This window comes from Haliaeetus albicilla, chromosome W, assembly GCF_947461875.1.
Source record: "Haliaeetus albicilla chromosome W, bHalAlb1.1, whole genome shotgun sequence".
Lineage (NCBI taxonomy): Eukaryota > Metazoa > Chordata > Aves > Accipitriformes > Accipitridae > Haliaeetus > Haliaeetus albicilla.
In genome coordinates, this window is record NC_091515.1 from 12,721,927 (window position 1) to 12,743,328 (window position 21,402).

Genomic DNA, 21,402 nt, shown 5'->3' on the forward strand with positions numbered 1-21,402 from the left:
TCCAATAAAAGTTCTCCTGCAGATATTGACAGTAAGATTCATTTCAATAAGTAAGGATATTTAAAAAAAAAAAAGAAAAAAGCCTGAAAAGTCAACATTAAAACAAGAAACTAAGCTGACCAACAGTCTTGGAGAATGAATGGGAATGGATCAGGTTTACAAACACACACTTCTAGAAACAATTTCTGGAAAATAAATGGACACATTCAAACAGATAAAGTTATTTACATAATTATCAGCTAGACTGTAACACATGACATTTTGGTTTACAAAATGTAAAATTAATGCAATGTGAAATAAAGTCTAAAGTGCAAATTTTGTCATTAATTTTAGACTATTCCCTCCCCTCCTCCCAGTCAGAGAGCATAAAGATAAAAACACATGTGCATGTGTCTGGAAATGCAATAAAAACATGAGTTATTTCCATATTTGCCTGCCTACAGCTTCCACTGCAGTTTAAACCTGATTTGGAAAATAAAGTATGAATATGCATCACAGCCATGAGGCATCCAGAACAAAGCCAGCATTTGCTGCTTGTGTTAATTAAACAGTTGATTCTCCTTGCCATTTGGTGTATCACATCAGAAAACAGCATAGTTATTAATCCATAAACAGCTAGGATGTTGTATAAAGAGGTCATATACTAGAGGCAATTCACAAATCTATTTCATTACTATTTACAAACATGCCTGGCTTTCAACTTCAGAGATGGAGGAAAGCGAGATGATGACAAAGTAAGTGTCTCCTTATGTACAAAAGGGGATTTGTTGCATTCTCAGAACAAGGAATCGGAGGTGCGGTTAGCTTTGTTTCTATTGGGTTTTTTTGTTTGGTTGGTTGGGTTTGTTTGGTCTTAGCTAATGGAAGTTTTAAGCAGACCATAAACCAGACTGGGAAATATTCAGTAACAGAGGTGCCATTCTGTTAAACTTTTGGCATAACTAGAGGCCTTCTACATCTATGCATCTGGGAAATTTATGGAAACAGCAGGTAGGATAATAAACGATTCAGTTTAATTATCATTCAGTTTTGCCACAAGCCATATAACAATACTTAGGGTCAGCTTGCAGGTTAAGATCTAAAACATTATTGAATTTTAAATGAAAGAAGAACAGCTGTTACAGGAATAACATTACACTACAACAGTCACCAATGAAATCATTAACAATCTGTGAATTGAATTCGCTTCCTTCTCTTTCTCATTATTTATTATTCTGGAGTCATTTGTTTTAGGGTTTTATTACATCTTTGTTAATTTCTTAATTGTGCCATGAGGCATTTTCCCATTTATGCAAATTTATGTTAACCGTTTCTTCTCTGGTGTAATTTCTCTACTAAAGACTGAAAACACTGTGCCAGTGGCATGACTTCTCTACTAATACTGCTTTTCTTTTTCAAATAGTGTAGCTTAACCATTGTACTTTACTGCATTTCTGTACTCAGCAACAATATATGGTAAGTTCAGCTTTTAATCCAAATTTATTCTTATTGCTTTGACAGAAAATTGTATATTACAATATTACAATGACAGTGGTTTTGGGGTTTTTTTTGAGCAAAGCTAGCTTGAAAACCTAGTGCATCAGTAAAGTCGTAAATATCTTTACTATTAACATAAATTGAAACATTTCACAGCAAGCTAAGAAATCTGTTTTTTTGTGATGATCCTCACCGCTGATTACTTGTCCAAACAGCTCTTCTGGTGTATCTCCAAAGAATGGCACACACCCAACAAGAAATTCATAAAGTATAATTCCCATAGCCCACCAGTCCACTGGTTTTCCATAACCCTGTCTCAGTATCACTTCAGGAGCTATGTATTCAGGTGTACCACAGACCTAAAAGAAAGAAAATAAGCATGATGGTAAAATAAGTCTAGTGGTACTAGTTATATCACATCATTTATAATTCTTGAAATGTAAAATAATGTGGAAACATGGAAAAATGGGATTCTGTAGGTTTTAGTCTGCTGAGTTTACATAACATCTAATGTTTTTAAAATTACCTACCTAACATTTATGGGCATCATAATCAGATTTGCATGTCTCTCATGCAAAGGACAGTTTGCTTTTCATACATGGGAGTCCATCACAACAAATATTTTATTTAACTTTGTATTGGGTTTGTGTGGCAGGGTTTTGGTAGCAGGGGAGGGGCTACAGGGGTGGCTCCTGTGAGAAGCTGCTAGAAGCTTCCCCAGCTCCAAGTCAGACCCGCCTCTGGCCAAGGCTAACCCAATCAGTGACGGTGGTAGCGCCTCTGCGATAACATATTTAAGAAGGGGAAACCTGCAGTGGAGAGGGGAATGGAATGTGAAAGAAACACCTGTCTAGATACCAAGGTCAGTGAAGAAGGAGGGGGAGGAGGCACACCAGAGGAGGTGATGCCCCTGCAGCCTGTGGTGAGATGGCAGGCTGTGCCCCTGCAGCCCATGGAGGTGAACAGTGGAGCAGATGCCCACCTGCAGCCTGTGGAGAACTCCACGCCGGAGCAGGTAAATGCCCCCAAAGAAGGCCGTGACTCCATGGGAAAGCCTGTGCTGGAGCAGTCTGTGCCTGAAGGACTGCAGCCCATGGAAGGGACCCACGCTGGAGCAGTTCATGAAGATCTGCAGCCCATGGGAAGGACTGTCGTGGTTTAACCCCAGTCAGCAACTAAGCACCACGCAGCCCCTCACTCACTCCCCGCCATCCAGTGGGATGGGGGAGAAAATCGGGAAAAAAAAAGTAAAATTTGTGGGTTGAGATAAGAACGGTTTAATAGAACAGAAAAGAAGAAACTAATAATGATAATGATAACACTAATAAAATGACAACAGTAGTAATAAAAGGATTGGAATGTACAAATGATGGGCAGGGCAATTGCTCACCACCCGCCGACCGACACCCAGCTAGTCCCCGAGCGGCGATTCCCTGCCCCCACTTCCCAGTTCCTATACTAGATGGGACGTCACATGGTATGGAATACCCTGTTGGCCACTTTGGGTCAGGTGCCCTGGCTGTGTCCTGTGCCAACTTCTTGTGCCCCTCCAGCTTTCTCGCTGCCTGGGCATGAGAAGCTGAAAAATCCTTGACTTTAGACTAAACACTACTGAGCAACAACTGAAAACATCAGTGTTATCAACATTCTTCGCATACTGAACTCAAAACATAGCACTGTACCAGCTACTAGGAAGACAGTTAACTCTATCCCAGCTGAAACCAGGACAGAACTCACATTGGAGAAGTTTGTGAAGAACTGTCTCCCATGGGAGGGATCCCATGCTGGAGCAGGGGAAGAGCATGAGGGGTCCTGCCCCTGAAGAGGATGGAGCGGCAGAGACAATGTGTGATGAACTGACTACAACCCCCATTCCCCATCCCCCTGCGCCGCTCGGGGGGAGGAGGTAGAGAAAATCAGCAGTGGAGTTGACCCCGGGAAGGAAAGAGGGGTGGGGGGAAGGTGTTTTAAGATTTGGTTTTACTTCTCATTGTCCTGTTTTGATTTGAATGGTAACAAATGAAATTGATTTTTTTCCCCAAGTTGAGTCTGGTTTTTTGTCCGTGACCATAACTGGTGAGTGATCCCTCCCTGTCTTTGTTTCGACTCTTGAGCTTTTCTTTATATTTTATCCTCCCCATCCTACTGCAGGGGGAGGAGTGAGCGAGCGGCTTCGTGGTGCTTTGTTGCTGGTTGGGCTTAAACCATGACAAACTTAAACATATCCTTATATTTACATGAAAGTTGTGACAGTTTTATCTTAAGTAACTTTTACAGTGAACAGATTGTGAGCTATGGTAATGAGGCATACTTAAAGGGAAATAGGCTATAGCAAGGATTTTGGCACCCTTGGTTTTACAATGCATCATGAGCTCCACAAGTACTCTGCTGAGACTTCCGAATTCCTTATAAAAACAGTTTTCCACTTATGTCTGTCAGAGATCCACTTGCACACAATTAGGTTGTTCATCTTACTAATAGATCCTAATGTAGAAAGAAAAAAGCCTAGAATAATCTGCAGGGCATCAGTAAAAGTAACTGACATACACAATTGGAACACCAATGCAGAAATAACAACAGTTAATACAGTTGTTTTGGGTTTGTGTGGCACGGTTTTTTTTGGTAGCGGGGGAGGGGCTGCAGGAGTGGCTCCTGTGAGAAGCTGCTAGAAGCTCCCCTGGCTCCAAGTCAGACCTGCCTCTGGCCCAGGCTGACCCAATCAGTGACTGGTAGCGCCTCTGGGATAACATTTAAGAGGGGGAACGGGTACTGAGTAGTGGATTGGAATGTGAGAGGAACACCTATGCAGATACCAAGGTCAGTGAGGAAGGAGGGGGAGGAGGTGTGCCAGAGGAGGGGATGCCCCTGCAGCCCGTGGTGAGATGGCAGGCTGTCCCCCTGCAGCCCATGGAGGTGAACGGTGGAGCAGACGCCCCCAAAGATGGCTGTGTCTCCATGGGAAAGCCCGTGCTGGAGCAGTTTGTGACTGAAGATCAGCTCGCAGAAAGGACCCACGCCAGGGAAGTTTGTGAGGAACTGCAGCCCGTGGAAAGGACTCATGTTGGAGAAGTTCGTGAAGGACTGTCTCCTGTGGGAGGGACCCCACGGTGGAGCAGGGGAAGAGTGAGGAGTCCTCCCCCTGAGGAGGAAGGAGCGGCAGAGACAATGTGTGGCAAGCTGACCCCAACCCCCATCCCCTGTTCCCCTGCGCCGCAGGGGGGAGGAGGTAGAGAATTCAGGAGTGAAGTTGAGCCAGGAAGGAGGGAGGGGTGGGGGGAAGATGTTCTAAGGTTTGGTTTTACTTCTCAGTATCCTTGTTTTGTTTTGATTGGTAGTAAATCAAATTGATTTTGTTTCTTCCCCAAGTTGAGCCTGTCTTTTGCCCGTGACCATAAGTGGTGAGTGATCCCTCCCAGTCCTTATCTCGACCCACGAGCTTTTCTTTATATTTTCTCCTCATCCCACCGTGGCCAGGGGCAGGGGGAGTGAGCAAGGGGCTGTGTGGTGCTTTGTTACTGGGTAGGCTTAAACCACGACAACAGTATTACAGTACATTCTGCTGGCAAAACATCATTTCATTTGAACACTTGACATAGAAATGAAAAAAAGCTGTGTCTTACTTGTTTGTCAAGGAATTCTCTGGCATCCTTCTCAATGTGACCCTCATACAAATTGATAGTCAAACTCATTAGCCCCACCTTTGACAGGCCAAAGTCTGTAAGCTTTATATGGCCCATGGATGTTACCAATAAACTGAAAATTAGAATGATCTGAAGTTACTGTGATAGAATTCAACATTATGTGCTTCTTATTATTCTTGGAGGAAAATGTTTTCTCAGGATGGCAAAAATATGAAGACAGCTTAAAAAGTAATTTAACCAGGTACAAAATAAACAGGTTAAAAATCTGACAGTCTTACATTTGTTACTATTATTACCAGATGTAAACAAACTTTTTATATGCAATTGCACATCATCTTATAGAACCATACACGTACTGAGAGTTGAATGTTAGATGCTTCAAACAAAAAGAAAGAGTCATCATTCTGAAAGATCTAGAATAGAATAAATTTAGCTTTTCAAGTGAGCTGGGCATTTTCTGTCTGTAACAGGCTGGGTCATTCATTTGAAAAAAAACCTCAGGTATTAAGTTAGCTGGTAACTAATACTACACTGGCCTGAGGTTATCATGCTATGAAGGTATTGTCACTCAAAAGATGTGACTCCAATTCTTTTTTTTTTTTTTTAATATGAAACAGGGAAAAGATTAATGGAGATACAACAGCCATACTTTTCACTGCAGCTACTTGCTGTAATGTTATTCACATGTATAGGAGATATACTGTATTTCTAAATATTGCAAAACAATGAAACAAGAAAGATTTCCCATCTGGTCAGTCTTATCTTTGTATATGCAAGTTGATAAGACTTTGTATTAAACAGCATTTTAAGCATACTTTGAAAGATCTTTTCCTTAATGACCAAAATGCATTTCCCTCCATTTCAGCCAGAAGAGTAAGTACATTTTTCTTAAGATGGGAGAGGCTATCAAAGTAGCTAAAAAGGATTTTAAAGAGTACTCTTGGAAAAAAACACATTCTCTGTAACTGCAGGTAATGAAAATTCACATATTGTGCAGAAATTGTGTATCTACATAACATTCACGATAACAAAAACATTTCATGCATAGCAAATTTACACCTTTCATATTTTATCTAACAATTTCAAAGTCCTCTTTTGTTTATATTCTATATACATACTTGTCTGGTTTCAAATCTCTGTGTACAATTCCATAATTATGAAGGTATTCCAAGGCCAGAACAGTTTCTGCAAAGTACATCCTTGCCATGTCTACAGGTAAGGGACCCATATTCTTCATCAAAGTAGCACAGTCTCCACCTGTGAAAACAGGACAAATGTTCCAGATGACACTTTAAATTCTGAGATGTATCAGTATAATCCATACAAGTTGCGGAAGTAGACACAAATTGTAGTCATAAATGTTTATTTTCCAGTCAGATGATCCAATTGAACACGTAATCACACCAACTACTGTACTAGAAAAACAGTGTGAAGCTGGGAGCGAGCAGTACAAGGGTTCAGCTGGAAACCAATAAAGCCTGTGCTGCTACTTTAAAAAAATTAAAAAAATGCAAACACATGCACACAACCATAGCCTGGGTATCTCATCTTGCACTGTCTCTGTCCACGGTCTTCCTTCAGGATTAGCACCTTTTCGAATTGTTTCCTCTTCCCTCTTTCTTTGCAAAAATAACTATTACAAATACCCCAACACATGCTAATAAAAATTTGAATTCCAGAAAAGCAAACAGCATTTCCACATGAACTTTGAATGCTAGGACACTTACGATTACAGTCTATGAGGAACTTATTCAAAGAGCAATTATTTCCCATTATAGCTGGAACACAAGTGTTTTACAAGCTCTCACCAGTAGATGATGACTGGGAAAAAATCCACCTTGTTGTTGGATTTAGATGCTAAATCGGTATTGCCAGAGTACAGAGGAGGGTCTTTCTAATGCAAGTACCATACAGCTTATTTTTCTTGGTATAAGAGAACCCCCTTCTTCCTCTGTAAAACAGAACAAACACTTTACCTTCTACATATTCCATGACCATGCATAAATGACGTCTTGTTTCAAAGGAGCAATACATGCTGACAACAAATGGATTTTCTGCAAACGTCAGGATATCGCGCTCGACAAAGGCCTGTTGAATCTGGTTTCGGAGGATGAGATTCTGCTTATTAATTTTCTTCATGGCAAATCTTTGTCTGGTTTCTTTATGTCTCACAAAATAAACCGCACTGAAGAAGTTCAAATGGGAGAGAAAAAGAAAAAGGACTGAATAATTATATTAAAAATGTATTTTAAAATACATTTTTTACAAATAAATAAATATATAAAATACTGTATAAATATTATATAAAAAACTTGGTTTTAATTTAATGTAGTTGACTAGCCTTTCATATTAGAGAATGGCTACAGACCTCATTTTGCTTCATAACCAGAATGAGTCTCAGTCAACACAAATTAGTACACAAATTAGAAAAACAACACACACACCCTCCAAAAACCAAAACAAACAGATATAGCAAATGTCCCCTCCAACAACTCTCTCAGCTCAGACAGATTTTGGGTGTTTCCATCAGCATAGGATTATATATAAAACCCAGCTATGGCACAGTGTTATAAATCATTCTGACAAATGCTTATTCTGTAAGTGTGCTGTCGGATAATTATAACTCAGACTCTGGTCCAGGGGATTTTAAAACGTCACAGGTTTCTCACGAAGGTTGTTCAGAAGTTGCTCAATGGGTTGGTTCCCTCATTGCTAGGTACAAAATCTTCTGTATTTGTGCAGTCCCTGACATCAGCACTGATCCATATCAAGTGTAGGTCACCAGTAGGTAATCCAAAACAAAGATCACTGCATGGTAACATGGAATTAAGATGTATCTTGACATGCAGAATTTCCACTGGTGTACTGGGTACAAAGTTTCCTATAAGCTTGGTTAGATAAGGTCAAAGCAGTGGAGGAAGCAAAGTGAAACAAAACCTCATGTGGACAAGCCTTCTTACTTTCAAGGCTCAGGAGAAGGAATACCTGCCATGAAACACTGACACAGGACATTACTGCTGCATTTCTCAAAATCCCTTGTGGCAAATCCTGAAAACGTTTGCCTTGCTTGAAATCTACTTTGTAGCATTTAATGCTTATAGCATTTCCAGTATATAATTACCACAGTAGTAAGTGTTTATGGAAAGAAAGGACAAAAAGGAGAAAATAGAGGGGGGGAAAAAAAAGGGACTCAATTACATAGTTTTTAAATTCCATTTGTTGCCCCTATGAGGTCCTATTATCAGCATACAATTATTTAAACACAAAAAGCAATTCTTGCCTTACTATTTTTATGAAGATCTTCATACAGCTACCAACGTTAGACACTAAAAACATTAACATTGTTTCTGCTTTCCTTTGTGGAGGAAAACTTGTTCTAGACAAGAAAGTTTCCCTTACTGATTCCAAAAGCTTTCATTAATCCTTTGCTTGTATGAGCATAGGGCAGGTAAGAGAAATTACACCATTATGAAAGTAGGGGAAAACCACCTTGGGCAAAACCCAAGACAAACCCCACCCTTAGTGCCTCCTACTAAGTCTCACTCCCTCGTGCCCCCTCCCAAGCTGGAATAAAGACCAAGTTATTCAGCTCCATTACTCCTCCCTGCTGGTTTCATGACTTTTGTCCTGCACCTCTTCCTTCTGCTCCCCTCATACTCATTTCTCTCTCCACCCCTTCCTTACAACTCTTTTCCTTTGCTTTGCTTTCCTTTACATTCTGGTTTTCCCCTCTGTTTTGTTGCTATCTCCTGTCAGTCAGTCTTAGCTTCTTAATCTCATCTTGTCTTTTCCCTATTTCAGTCCCCTTGTACACTCCTGGCATGTAGAAAAGTGAGCCCTTCAGGTGCCTGAAGCTTCAATCCTTAAAAAAAAAAAAAAAAAAAAAAAAAAAAGAATGAACTGAGGACTGGCTGAGGACTCGGTATGCAGATCTTTCTCAGAGCTTTAATTTGGAGAGCATGTCAAGATGAACTCTTGAAAGGCAGATATTAACCAGAGCATATTATTACAGCATCTTAATAAATCCCATTTGCAGATCATGTGGATCTCTAAGGTCATTACTACCTTATTAAAAGATGAAGAACTAGTAAGTTCTAAGAACTGTCCAATCCAGCAAATATGTGGGACATGCTGGTTATGGTTCCCCAGCTCTTTAAGTTGTATTCTCCAGTCTTATAGTCACAGGCAGGCAATTGTATAAATTTCCACTAAGATTCAGTTATCCACAATTCCTCAGAAAAAATTTTTTAGTTCAAGTGTACCAGACTCACAAGAAAACTGCAATACAACTCTCTCATGTTTATAGATGCATACACTGTTTGTACTATATAAAGTGATTTTAAATGATCTTCAATGTATAAAAATGTCTATCATTACTTATTCACATCCTCTGCTGTATATCACAGGACCTGAGCAAACAGCATTTATGCTTTAGAAAGAAAACTATGCCCTAGACAGCAGCACGTTATTCCTGCAGAAGACCTCCTTTCGTCCTCCAGGATGCTCCCAGTTCGCAGCAGTGATGCCATTTCCCCAGCCTATCAGTACACTAAACTAAGCACATTGCAACAACTGCACCCAGGACTGCCTGCAACACCTGTGTTCTCAGCTCCCACAGTTTGAAAGATCATATTAGAATTTGCTGAAATGTCACTAAACTGATACATAGAAAATGAAATCTTCCCAAAGGGAAACAGTTAAATAAAGATATACAAATTGCCTGGACATTAAAAAAAAAAAAAGAAAGAGAGAAACAGGAAATCTTCCATGTTTCTGCACAGAAGTGGGGCTTCAACTTAATCTAAATGGAAAGCCTGGAGTAAAGCACACATCTGCCGAGACACTGAAGATGCTAAATTTTGAAGTAAAACAATGGGAACAATCACAGTGAGTTCTGGCACATAACAACTTTGTCTTGGGTAATTTTGAACCCTGATTTGCCTTGAAGCTGTCATCTTGCTGCATTCTCCTAATCCTGGCATTGAACTCGCACCTTTTCTTTCCCTGCCCCAGGCCTACATTCCCACATCTCTCTCTCTTCATTACTTTACAGAATGTTATAGCTGGAGCATTAGGTAGAAGTTTATCTTTGTTTTATACATGCTTTTAAGAGAGAGCACAATACCTCACTTGCAGTTTCTTGGCCATGATCATTAAATGCAGCTCACAATTTTCAGTATATTATAAAGACAATCGTAAATTTGAGGATTCATTTAACACAAAAGCAATATATTAAGAACATCCAGATCATCCGATTGCCCTGTCGATCAATTCAATGACAGTAGTATGCCCTCTCTGCCTGCAAAGCCACAATCAGAGTTGAAAACTCCTATGCTTTCAAACGAAGGATTTGCTTTCCTACCTCCCCCTTTGTTTTCATAACATGGCAATAAGAGATTTCCGAAACATCCTCTGATTTCACTGTATGGATCTGTCGCAGTTTAAGCCCAGCGAGCAACAAAGCACCATGAGGCTGCTTGCTCTTCCCCCCCCGGTGGGATAGGCAGGAGAAAATATAAAGAAAGGCTTGTGGGTTGAGACAAGGACGGGGAGGGATCACTCACCAATTATGGTCACGGGCAAAACAGACTCAACTTGGGGGGAAAAAAAATCAATTTACTACCAATCGAATCAGAGTAGGATAATGAGAAATAAAACCAAATCTTAAAACACCTTCCCCCCACCCCTCCCTTCTTCCTGGGCTCAACTCCACTCCTGATTTTCTCTACCTCCTCCCCCTGAGGAGCGCAGGGGGATGGGGAATGCCACTCCTTCCTCCTCAGGGGAAGGACTCCTCACACTCTTCCCCTGCTCCAGCGTGGGGTCCCTCCCACAGGAGACAATCTTCCATTAACTTCTCCAATGTGAGTCCTTCCCACGGGCTGCAGTTCTTCATGAACTGCTCCAGCATGAGTTCTTTCCATGGGCTGCAGTCCTTCAGGCACACGCTGCTCCAACGTGGGCTTCCCATGGAGTCACGGCCTTCTTTAGGGGCATTCACCTGCTCCAGCGTGGGGTCCTCCACAGGCTGCAGGTGGGCATCTGCTCCACCGTTAACCTCCATAGGCTGCAGGGGCACAGCCTGCCATCTCACCATGGGCTGCAGGGGAACCTCCACCTCCACTGACCTTGGTGTCTGCATAGGTATTTCTCTCACATTCTCCTCTCTGCTGCACGTTTTCCCTTCTTAAATATGTTATCGCAGAGGCGCTACCACCATTGCTGTTTGGCTCAGCGTTGGCCAAAGGCAGGTCCAACTTGAAGCTGGAGAAGCTTCTAGCAGCTTCTCACAGGAGCCACCCCTGTAGCCCCCTCCCCCACTACCAAAACCCCACCACACAAACCCAATACAGGATCTCAACAGGTGCACAAGTGCTGTGTATTTTATTGATGCTGTATTACAATAAAGCAAGCAAAGTTTACTTTTTAAGAGAGATAAAAAAATTCATAAACTGTGGCATTGTCCAAACATCACCTTCTTCCACTTCCAACATAAATCTCAACTTGAAAAAGGTCTCTAAAATACCTTTAGCTAGGCACAAATATAAAACAGTGTGTACATGTGTTAAGATGACCAAAAAAAAGATAAAACATTTAACTGGGTTCCTGAATGGCTCTAACTTAACTGTTATGCGACCTGTCCCTCAAATCTTACAATCAAGAATCCTGTTCTTTCTCTAAATTACTTACAGGCTTCAGGCCTAGTTTACAGCTCTGTCCTGGGTTTGGGTGGGATAGGGGTAATTTTCACAAGAAGCTGGGAGGGGACACAGTCAGGATAGCTGACCCGAACTAGCCAAGGGGATATTTGATACCGTATGACATCATGCTCAGTATATAAACTGGGGGAGCTGGCCGGGGGGAGGAAGGATCACATCTCAGGAACAGGCTGGGCATCGGGTTCCAGGTGGTGAGCAATTGTATTATGCATCACTTGCTTCATATATTCTTTTATTATTATTGTTATTATTATTATTATTTTTTCTCTCTTTGTGTTGTCCTGTTAAAGTGTCCTTATCTCAACCCACGAGTTTTTACCTTTTTCTTCCAATCCTGCTCCCCATCCCATCGGGAGGGGAGGAGTGAGCAAGCACCGCATGGTACTTAGTTGCCAGCTGGGCCTAAACAACAACAGTCCTTTTTGGTGCCCAACATGGGGCTTGAAGGGTTGATATAATGACAAACCTGACCAGAGCGTGTTAAAACAAATTTGTTATACACATTTCTTACATTAGTTAGATAGTCACTGGTCACAATGTTGGTTCATTTGTTCACATGGTGGTGTTATGTAAATTCTTATATGCACTATGTATTCCTGCGGTGAAGTTTATCACCTCTGGGAGAGGGATCAGGATTATCATTTTGCTGTACTGGGTAATGTCGACTTATGAAATGATTACATCACTGGTCATGAGGTTAAGCTGGTATTTGCATGTGGCACTGTTGTCACGCCCATACCTAGGGCACCTTCTCTCGGGATTTGTTAGTAATCACACTCAATCTATAGGGAGGATGGGGGGGATACTTTCTCCTGCTCTTTCACCTCCCCTTTCTCCTTCAGGCTAATTACAACAGCCTTTGAGAATTTTGAATATCCTTGGGATGTTCAACCCAGCATGCTCTTATTGCTATGTCTCCTGAATGTGTCTCAGATCTTGTTTAGGGTTACACAAAAATTTTTTTGAGAATACCACCCAGAGATCTGCCCCAAGGCTGGATAGTCATGAGTGGCATGGCATGTGGGAGACTATGGGCAGGTATCTAGAGAACTTCTCACCTCCAAAAGTTTGGAACTTCACTCCCGAACAACTACAGGACCCTGATGAAGTGATAGAATACTTGAAAGGAAAATGCTGTGGCTATTCCAAAGAGGCACAACTTACTGGGCTGTGCTGGGCCGTAGCCAGTATCTACCAAACACTGCTTGATATTATGCAGCACCCTCAGGGGGAAAGGAGGGAAAACAGAGCGACAGGTACTGCAGCTATTCCAACCTTTGTGACAAGCACTGCACCTACCCCAACCCCGGCAACAGGCGCTGCGGCTACTCCAACCCCAGTGACAGGCACTGCAGCTGAACCAGAGAATCAACCTGAGCCGGTATCAATCACCCCTATACAGAAGAAATATACAAAAAAATCAGTACACTTAGTGAGGGATGAAGATGAATCAGGGTCATCACAAGAACAGGAGGAAGAGGCAGAACCAGAGAAAATCACCCGATCCCTATCCCTGAGAGAGCTGCGAGATATGTGAAGAGATTTCAGCCATACTCCAGGTGAGCACATTATCATGTGGCTGCTCCGATACTGAGATAATGGGGCTAGTAGCTTGGAATTAGAGGGTAGGGAAGCCAAGCAGTTGGGATCCATGTCTAAGGAAGGGGGCATTGACAAGGCGATTGGAAAAGGGACACAAGCCATCAGCCTCTTAGGGGACTTCTGTCAGGTGTGAAGGAAAGGTACCCCTTCAAGGAAGATGTTACATGTCACCAAGGCAAGTGGACCACCATAAAGAGAGATATCCAGTACCTGAGGGAATTAGCCATGCTAGAGATGATTTATTTTGACCCGGACAACGCATAGTTACCCAGAGATACATATGAAGTCTAATGCACGACCCATGTGGCAGAAGTTTCTACGAAGTGCACCACCACCATATGCCAAGTCATTGGCAGTAGTATTCTGGAAAGAAGACGAGGGACAAACAGTGGATGAAGTGGCTGGCCAACTCCAACAATACGAAGGGAGTCTCTCTTCCTCCCTACAAGCCTGTATTTTGGGTGTGCAGAAACTGCGAGACATGCCAGCCAAGAAACTGTCTTGAGAGTTCAAAGTGATTCGAGAATAAGTTCTTCCCCCTACCAGTACGGACCACTATCGCAGCTATTAGGAGTGAGCGTTCTTCTGCTGCAGAGAGAGAATATAGAAGATATACACACCGTGAGGTGCCCTGTGGTTTTACCTATGTGACCATGAAGAGGACATGAGGAAGTGGGATGGAAGCCTACCTCGACCTTAGATGCACGAGTATGTGAGTTGCGAGGAAAAAACAAACACAAAAGGGGATTCTACCAGGAAAAATGCCACTACAGTTTCCAGTGGGCAGTTCCCCAGGCAGAGTAGAAGGGCTGATCTCACTTCATGTCCTCTTGAAGGGACTTCTGATTCACGTTTGCAAAAAGTGAGTAATGAATACTATGGCCAGGATTACAGGAGCCCTGCCTCCAGCCAGGTGGAGGAAAGGGACAACCAGGTCTATTGGACTGTGTGGATTTGATGGCCTGGCATGTCAGACCCACAGGAGTACAAGGCTTTAGTAGACACCAGTGCACAGTGCACTCTAATGCCATCAAGTTATAAAGGGACAGAATCCATCTGTATTTCTGGTGTGACAGGGGGATCCCAAGAATTAACTGTATTGGAAGCTGAAGTAAGCCTAACTGGAAATGAATGGCAGAAACACCCCATTGTGACTGGTCCAGAGGCTCCGTGTATCCTTGGCATAGACTATCTCAGGAGGGGGTATTTTAAGGACCCGAAGGGGTATCGATGGGCTTCTGGTATAGCTGCCTTGGAGACGGAGGGCACTGAACAGCTGTCTACCCTGCCTGGTCTTTCTCAAGACCCTTTGATTGTGGGGTTGCTGAAGGTTGAAGAACAACAAGTGCCAATTGCTACCACGACGGTGCACCGGTGGCAATATCGCACCAACCGAGACTCTCTGATTCCCATCCACAAGTTGATTCGTCAACTGGAGAGCCAAGGAGTGATCAGCAAAACTCGCTCACCCTTTAATAGTCCCATATGGCCAGTGCGGAAGTCTAATGGGGAATGGAGACTAACAGTTGACTATTGCAGCCTGAATGAAGTTATGCCACCGCTGAGTGCTGCCGTTCCAGATATGCTAGAACTTCAATACGAACTAGAGTCAAAGGCAGCCAAGTGGTATGCCACAATTGACATTGCTAATGCATTTTTCTCAATCCCTTTGGCAGCAGAGTGTCGTCCAGAATTTGCCTTTACTTGGAGGGGTGTCCAGTACACCTGGAATCGATTGCCCCAGGGGTGGAAACACAGCCCCACCATTTGCCATGGACTAATCCAGACTGCACTGGAAAAAGGTGAAGCTCCGGAACACCTGCAATACATTGATGACATCATCGTATGGGGCAACACGGTAGAAGAAGTCTTTGAGAAAGGGAAGAAAATAATCCAAATCCTTCTGAAAGCCGGTTTTGCCTTAAAAGAAAGGTCAAGGGACCTGCACAGGAGATCTAGGTTTTAGGAATAAAATGGCAAGATGGACGTCGTCAGATCCCCATGGACGTGATCAACAAAATAGCAGCTATGTCTGCCCCGACTAATAAAAAGGAAACACAGGCCTTCTTAGGTGTCGTGGGGTTTTGGAGAATGCATATTCCAAATTACAGTTTGATTGTAAGCCTTCTCTATCAAGTGACGCGGAAGAAGAATGATTTTAAATGGGGCCCTGAACAACAACAAGCCTTTGAACAAATTAAACGGGAGATTGTTCATGCCGTAGCCCTTGGACCAGTCCGGGCAGGACAAGATGTTAAAAATGTGCTCTATACTGCAGCCAGGGAGAATGGCCCTACCTGGAGCCTCTGGCAGAAAGCACCTGGGGAGACCCGAGGCCGACCCCTGGGGTTTTGGTGTCGAGGATATCGATGATCTGAGGCTCACTATACTCCAACTGAAAAAGAGATATTGGCAGCATATGAAGGAGTTTGAGCTGCCTCAGAAGTGGTTGGTACTGAAACACAGCTCCTCTTAGCACCCCGACTGCCAGTGCTGGGCTGGATGTTCAAAGGGAGGGTCTTCTCTACACATCATGCAACTGATGCCACGTGGCTAAATGAGTCGCACTGATCACACAACGGGCTCGCATAGGAAACCCCAGTCGCCCAGGAATTGTGGAAGTGATCACGGATTGGCCAGAAGGCAAAGATTTTGGAATGTCGCCAGAGGAGGAGGTGACACGGGCCAAAGAAGCCCCGCTGTATAATAAACTGCCAGAAAATGAGAGGCAATATGCCCTGTTCACTGATGGGTCCTGTCGAAATTGTGGGAAAACATGGGAGGTGGAAGGCTGCTGCATGAAGTCCTACACGACAAGTTGCAGAAACTGCTGAAGGAGAAGGTGAATCGAGTCAGTTTGCAGAGGTGAAAGCCATCCAGCTAGCATTAGATATTGCTGAAAGAGAAAAGTGGCCAGTGCTCTATCTATGTACTGACTCATGGATGGTGGCAAATGCCCTGTGGGGGTGGTTACAGCAATGGAAGCAGAGCAACTGGCAGCACAGAGGTCAACCCATCTGGGCTGCCACACTGTGGCAAGATATTGCGTCCCGGCTAGAGAACCTGGTTGTAGAAGTACATCACGTAGATGCTCATGTACCCAAGAGTCGGGCCACTGAAGAACATCAAAACAACCAGCAGGTGGATCAGGCTGCCAAGATTGAAGTGGCCCAGGTGGACCTGGACTGGCAACATAAGGGTGAGCTATTTATGGCTCGATGGGCCCATGACACATCAGGCCATCAGGGAAGAGATGCAACATATAGATGGGCTCGAGATCGAGGGGTGGACTTGACCACGGACATTGTCGCGCAGGTTATCCATGAATGTGAAGCATGTGCTGAAATTAAGCAAGCCAAGCGGTTAAAGCCCCTGTGGTATGGAGGGTGATGGCTGAAATATAAATTTGGGGAAGCCTGGCAGATTGACTATATCACACTCCCACAAACTCGCCAAGGCAAGTGCTATGTGCTGAAAATGGTGGAAGCAACCACCAGATGGCTGGAAACATATTCTGTGCCCCATGCCACTGCCTGGAACACTCTCCTGGGCCTTGAAAAGTAGGTCTTGTTGCAACACAGCACCCCAGAAAGAATTGAGTCAGACAACAGGACTCATTTCCGAAACAACCTCATAGACACCTGGGCCAAAGAGCATGGCATTGAGTGGGTGTATCATATCCCCTATCATGCACCAGCCTCTGGGAAAATCAAACAATACAATGGACTGTTAAAGACTACATTGAGAGCAATGGGGGGTGGAACCTTCAAACATTGGGATACACATTTAGCAAAAGCCACCTGGATAGTTAACAGTAGGGGATCTACCAATTGAGCTGGCCCTGCCCAATCAAAACTTTTACTTACTGTAGAAGGGGATAAAGTCCCTGTAGTGCACATGAAGTATATGTTAAGGAAGACAGTGTGGGTTACTCCTGCCTCAGGCAAAGGTAAACCCATCCGTGGGATTGTTTTTGCTCAAGGGCCTGGGTGCACTTGGTGGGTGATGCGAAAAGATGGGGATGTTTGATGTGTGCCTCAAGGCAATTTGATTTTGGTTGAGAATAGCCAGTGAATTAAATTGTATGATGTTAATTGCTCTATAACCCTGCCACTGTATGTCATTACTTCTATGGTGTTTATATACCAATATCAATGGTATATGCAGTAAGAATCACCCAAATCACTGAAGGATGGACTTTGATGAAACCGAGCGAAGTGTAGCGGTCATGGAACTTGAACTGGCTTCAGCAACTGGTGCCCAGCAACTTTCTCAAGTTCGACATTTTCAACCCGCAGACTGTGGGCATTGGCCGCGCCAAGTACACCAGCCGCGAGCTCCAGATGCAGCATGCAACAATCCAGCACCGCACTATCTCTCCTGCCCTAAATGACTGTTATGACAGATGGAACCACAAAGTCATGGATTAAATTAACTCAATGGACACATTAGAGGGATGGCCCATAGACTAAGGGAATGATATCTCTGTGTGTGTGTGTATATATATATCTCAAAGACAGGAAAAGTGGTGGTGATTAATTGGAAAGTGTAGGATCTGGGCATGATGTGATTTTATAGAATAAGGGCTGGATAATGTCCTGGGTTTGGGTAGGATAGAGGTAATTTTCACAAGAAGCTGGGAGGGGACACAGTCAGGATAGCTGACCCGAACTAGCCAAGGGGATATTCGATACCATATGAAATCACGCTCAGTATATAAACTGGGGGAGCTGGCTGGGGGGAGGAAGGGTCATGTCTCGGGAACAGGCTGGGCATCGGGTTCCGGATGGTGAGCAATTGCATTGTGCATCACTTGCTTTGTATATTCTTTTATTGTTTTTATTATTATTATTTCTTCTCTCTTTGTGTTATCCTACTAAAGTGTCCTTATCTCAACCCATGGGTTTTTACCTTTTTCTTCCGATCCTCCTCCCCATCCCACCGGGAGGGGAGGAGTGAGCGAGTGCTGCGTGGTGCTTAGTTGCCGGCTGGGCCTAAACTATGACAAGCTCTTCGGTAGCTTCATGTTTTAGAGCCATTTTACAGTCTAGTCTACATTCAGGCTAATCTAGCTGTGTTGCTTGCTTTGACCCAATTCTCTAATTTGTCAAAGGACCTTGAACTCCTTGTGGAAACACAGGTACTGTACTTGCTGTTTAAAAGTTACAGCTGCTAACCAGGAACCATGTTTCATTTTCACAAGCAATTTCCTGAGAAGAGACTGCTATAATCTGTACTACCCTCGAATTATGTCTGATGTTGTTTCCAGTGTCGGGGAGCCATTTATGAAGCTGTAATTCATGTTATGGCAATACAGTATAGTTTACAGATAGTTATTTAAGATCAGAATTTACAAGCAACACTGCACCATCTCCTCGCTAGATGATGCCCATGACTAGATCAGATTTATTTGTGGGCAGGGGAAAATGCTGCCTAAAGCACTGCAGCACTCCTAACACGAGCATCTGGTGCAGTGTGGGTCTTCTGAGCCCCGGGACAACGCACACAGCCTCCTCTCAGCAACATTTCAGACTTATCCTAGTCTGCTTAGCAGCAGCAGAGATGCTGGCTATCTGAAGAAGAGAACATGATGACCATGATTCTTCCCTCACAACTGATACTAGTCCTAGTTGTTTCAATAAGTCACAGATTTTGGTGAGTAAAACCACCTCTCCATATCTAACAGTAGCAACTTCTGTCTTTATGGCAGCTAGTAAACAGAGGTGCAAAATGATGAATCCACTGTCCAGATTTCCTATGGGAAACTCAGTAAGAACTGTTCTGTATTTATTTGCAAAAGAAACACTTGAGAAATTGAGTTCCTCACCAGTTTGTAGCATGCTGTACGTTCAGGAAGGACAGAATTTGAGACCTTCAACACGGTAACAACCTTTCTCTACCACTGAGAGGATTGCATTAGCTGCAAATATTAGATCCTTACACATATATTAGCTACAGAAAAAAGATAAGGCACTTGGCCTGCGCTGTACTGGAAAGGGAGGCTCACTCAAGGGCAATAAAGTCCATGAGTTCAAAGTTCACCATATTGAGTAAGTCCACAATGAATGATGAATATATGATCCCTAGCACAGAAACTGCCAGACTCTACTTTTAAAGCCACTCTTTAAAGCCATGGGCTTCTAGGAATCAAAGTCTCTTACTCTGTATAGACCAGTCCTCCACAGGGGTAAACAGAAAAGAAGGAATGCGGTTTATTTGACCAGAAGTGGTGCTACTTAAGTGAACCTATGAAGCTGCACTCTCCCATCCCCTTCCACTTCTGAACTGGTGGTTTCCAGGCTGATGAAAAATTAACCTGATTGACAGGGTGTTATTCTGCAGCTGGGTAACTTTCTTAGTCCCATTCCCAATGCAACTACACACGAGCAAGTACTGTCAACCAGGTGGAGAAGGGACAGGAATGAGTACTCACAGGTTAGGGAGAACATGTGCTCAAGGCAATGCTGCCTCTGAGAGTTATTAAATTTATCAAATGACACAATTAGCCAGTATGTCACATACACATTGACATTACCATCTTTGTAGAAGTAAAAGCATTCCAGGCAGATGCAAAAGTGGTATTATGTATTTGCTTTAAGCAGATACAGTTATAGATTAGTGAAGAGCAACTGAACTAACATCACTTGCTTTCCTGAAAACAAATGTAATCTTTATTTTGTTGGGCTGGTTCAGGAAAGCAGGCTGATGCCAACTTGAAGAGATGGACTACTGCTACCTGCTACCTCTTGGAAGCTGGAATATGGAAAAAATGTTACTGTGATTCCAGTAAAAGTTTAACATTTGGGAAGTATGAAAAGTTTTGGCTGGCTGAAAGAAGACAGATAGACAGCTTGTGAAACCATTAATGACTTGGCCATCATCCTCCATGTTTACTGATTCACAGCTTGTTTAACTTATTGCATATTCCTAGCCATTCCCAAAAGCCTGCTACGCCTCATCTACTATATAGTCAATTAATTGCACTACAAATGAGTTTACTCAACCAATTAAAAGCAGAGAACTGCTAAGATATTTACTCAAACCTTCACAAAACCAATGGTTTATATTTAAACTCATCAAGTTTAATGTATCATCTGACAACTCTCTGCTACAGCATGCCAAGACCAGCAATTACCCTGTCAAGCAAAGCTTTCCATTTCACTAATGAAGGCAAAAACACCACAGCAAAATCAAAGACATCAGAATGTATGGGTTTTTTTTAAATTGGTTCATAATGAAACCCTCCATTATATCCTCGAAATAAATAAGATATTACAATAGCATACTGAATCTTTAATAAGTCAGAGCACAAAATATGCCCACTGATGTATTTTTGAGAATAAATCAATGAAGCATAGGCAGAATTCACATGCTTAGGTAATTTCAAAAAAATAATGGCCTAGATATAAACATGGAAGAGGAAAAAAAAAAACCTTGTAGCATAACAACGATAACTTTTATTTCAGCTGCTTATACTTGTAATAAGCTGCAATAAATGCCTATGGGGCAGTTTACTGCTTTTTATTCACAGATGGAACAGGTATTATTGCTTAATTGTACTCTATTTTGTAGATGGGTTAAAAAGTATTTAGTTAATTGTGATGTGTTCCCCTTTAAACTTGATCGTAAGTTTTGAGAAAAAAATCCTACATGCCTACATCATACATGCCATAGAAAGCCTTGGTTTTTCATCCTTTCTTTTCCAGCTTTTTAGATCCTTACTTGTCTCTTCTTTCAAATGGATTGTTGTCTCCAGTCTATATTTCTTAATGGCTCATCAAGGCTCCATCTAACTGTAACAGCTATGTAGCAAGAGCCACAGGCCTACCAAACCTCTGACTTCTGGTGGCCAGCTTCACACTGCTGGTTGCAGCATGCCCTTCTGCTGCCGCTCCCTCCTTTCCCCATCTCCCAGCATCCTAAAACTGCAACTAGTCCAGTGACTTATACACCCTTTTCTCCAA

The 21,402-nt window shown here is 42.8% G+C and overlaps 1 protein-coding gene across 1 annotated transcript in view; it reads right to left on the minus strand.

The window, feature by feature from the left end:
- The window catches only part of LOC104314058 (microtubule-associated serine/threonine-protein kinase 4-like), a 93,889-nt gene that overhangs the window by 43,982 nt on the left and 28,505 nt on the right, over nucleotides 1-21,402 (minus strand). Inside the window, 4 exon segments of the mRNA XM_069775561.1 lie at nucleotides 1,670-1,835; nucleotides 5,097-5,229; nucleotides 6,236-6,374; nucleotides 7,094-7,302. Coding sequence (XP_069631662.1) covers nucleotides 1,670-1,835; nucleotides 5,097-5,229; nucleotides 6,236-6,374; nucleotides 7,094-7,302 — 647 coding nt within the window.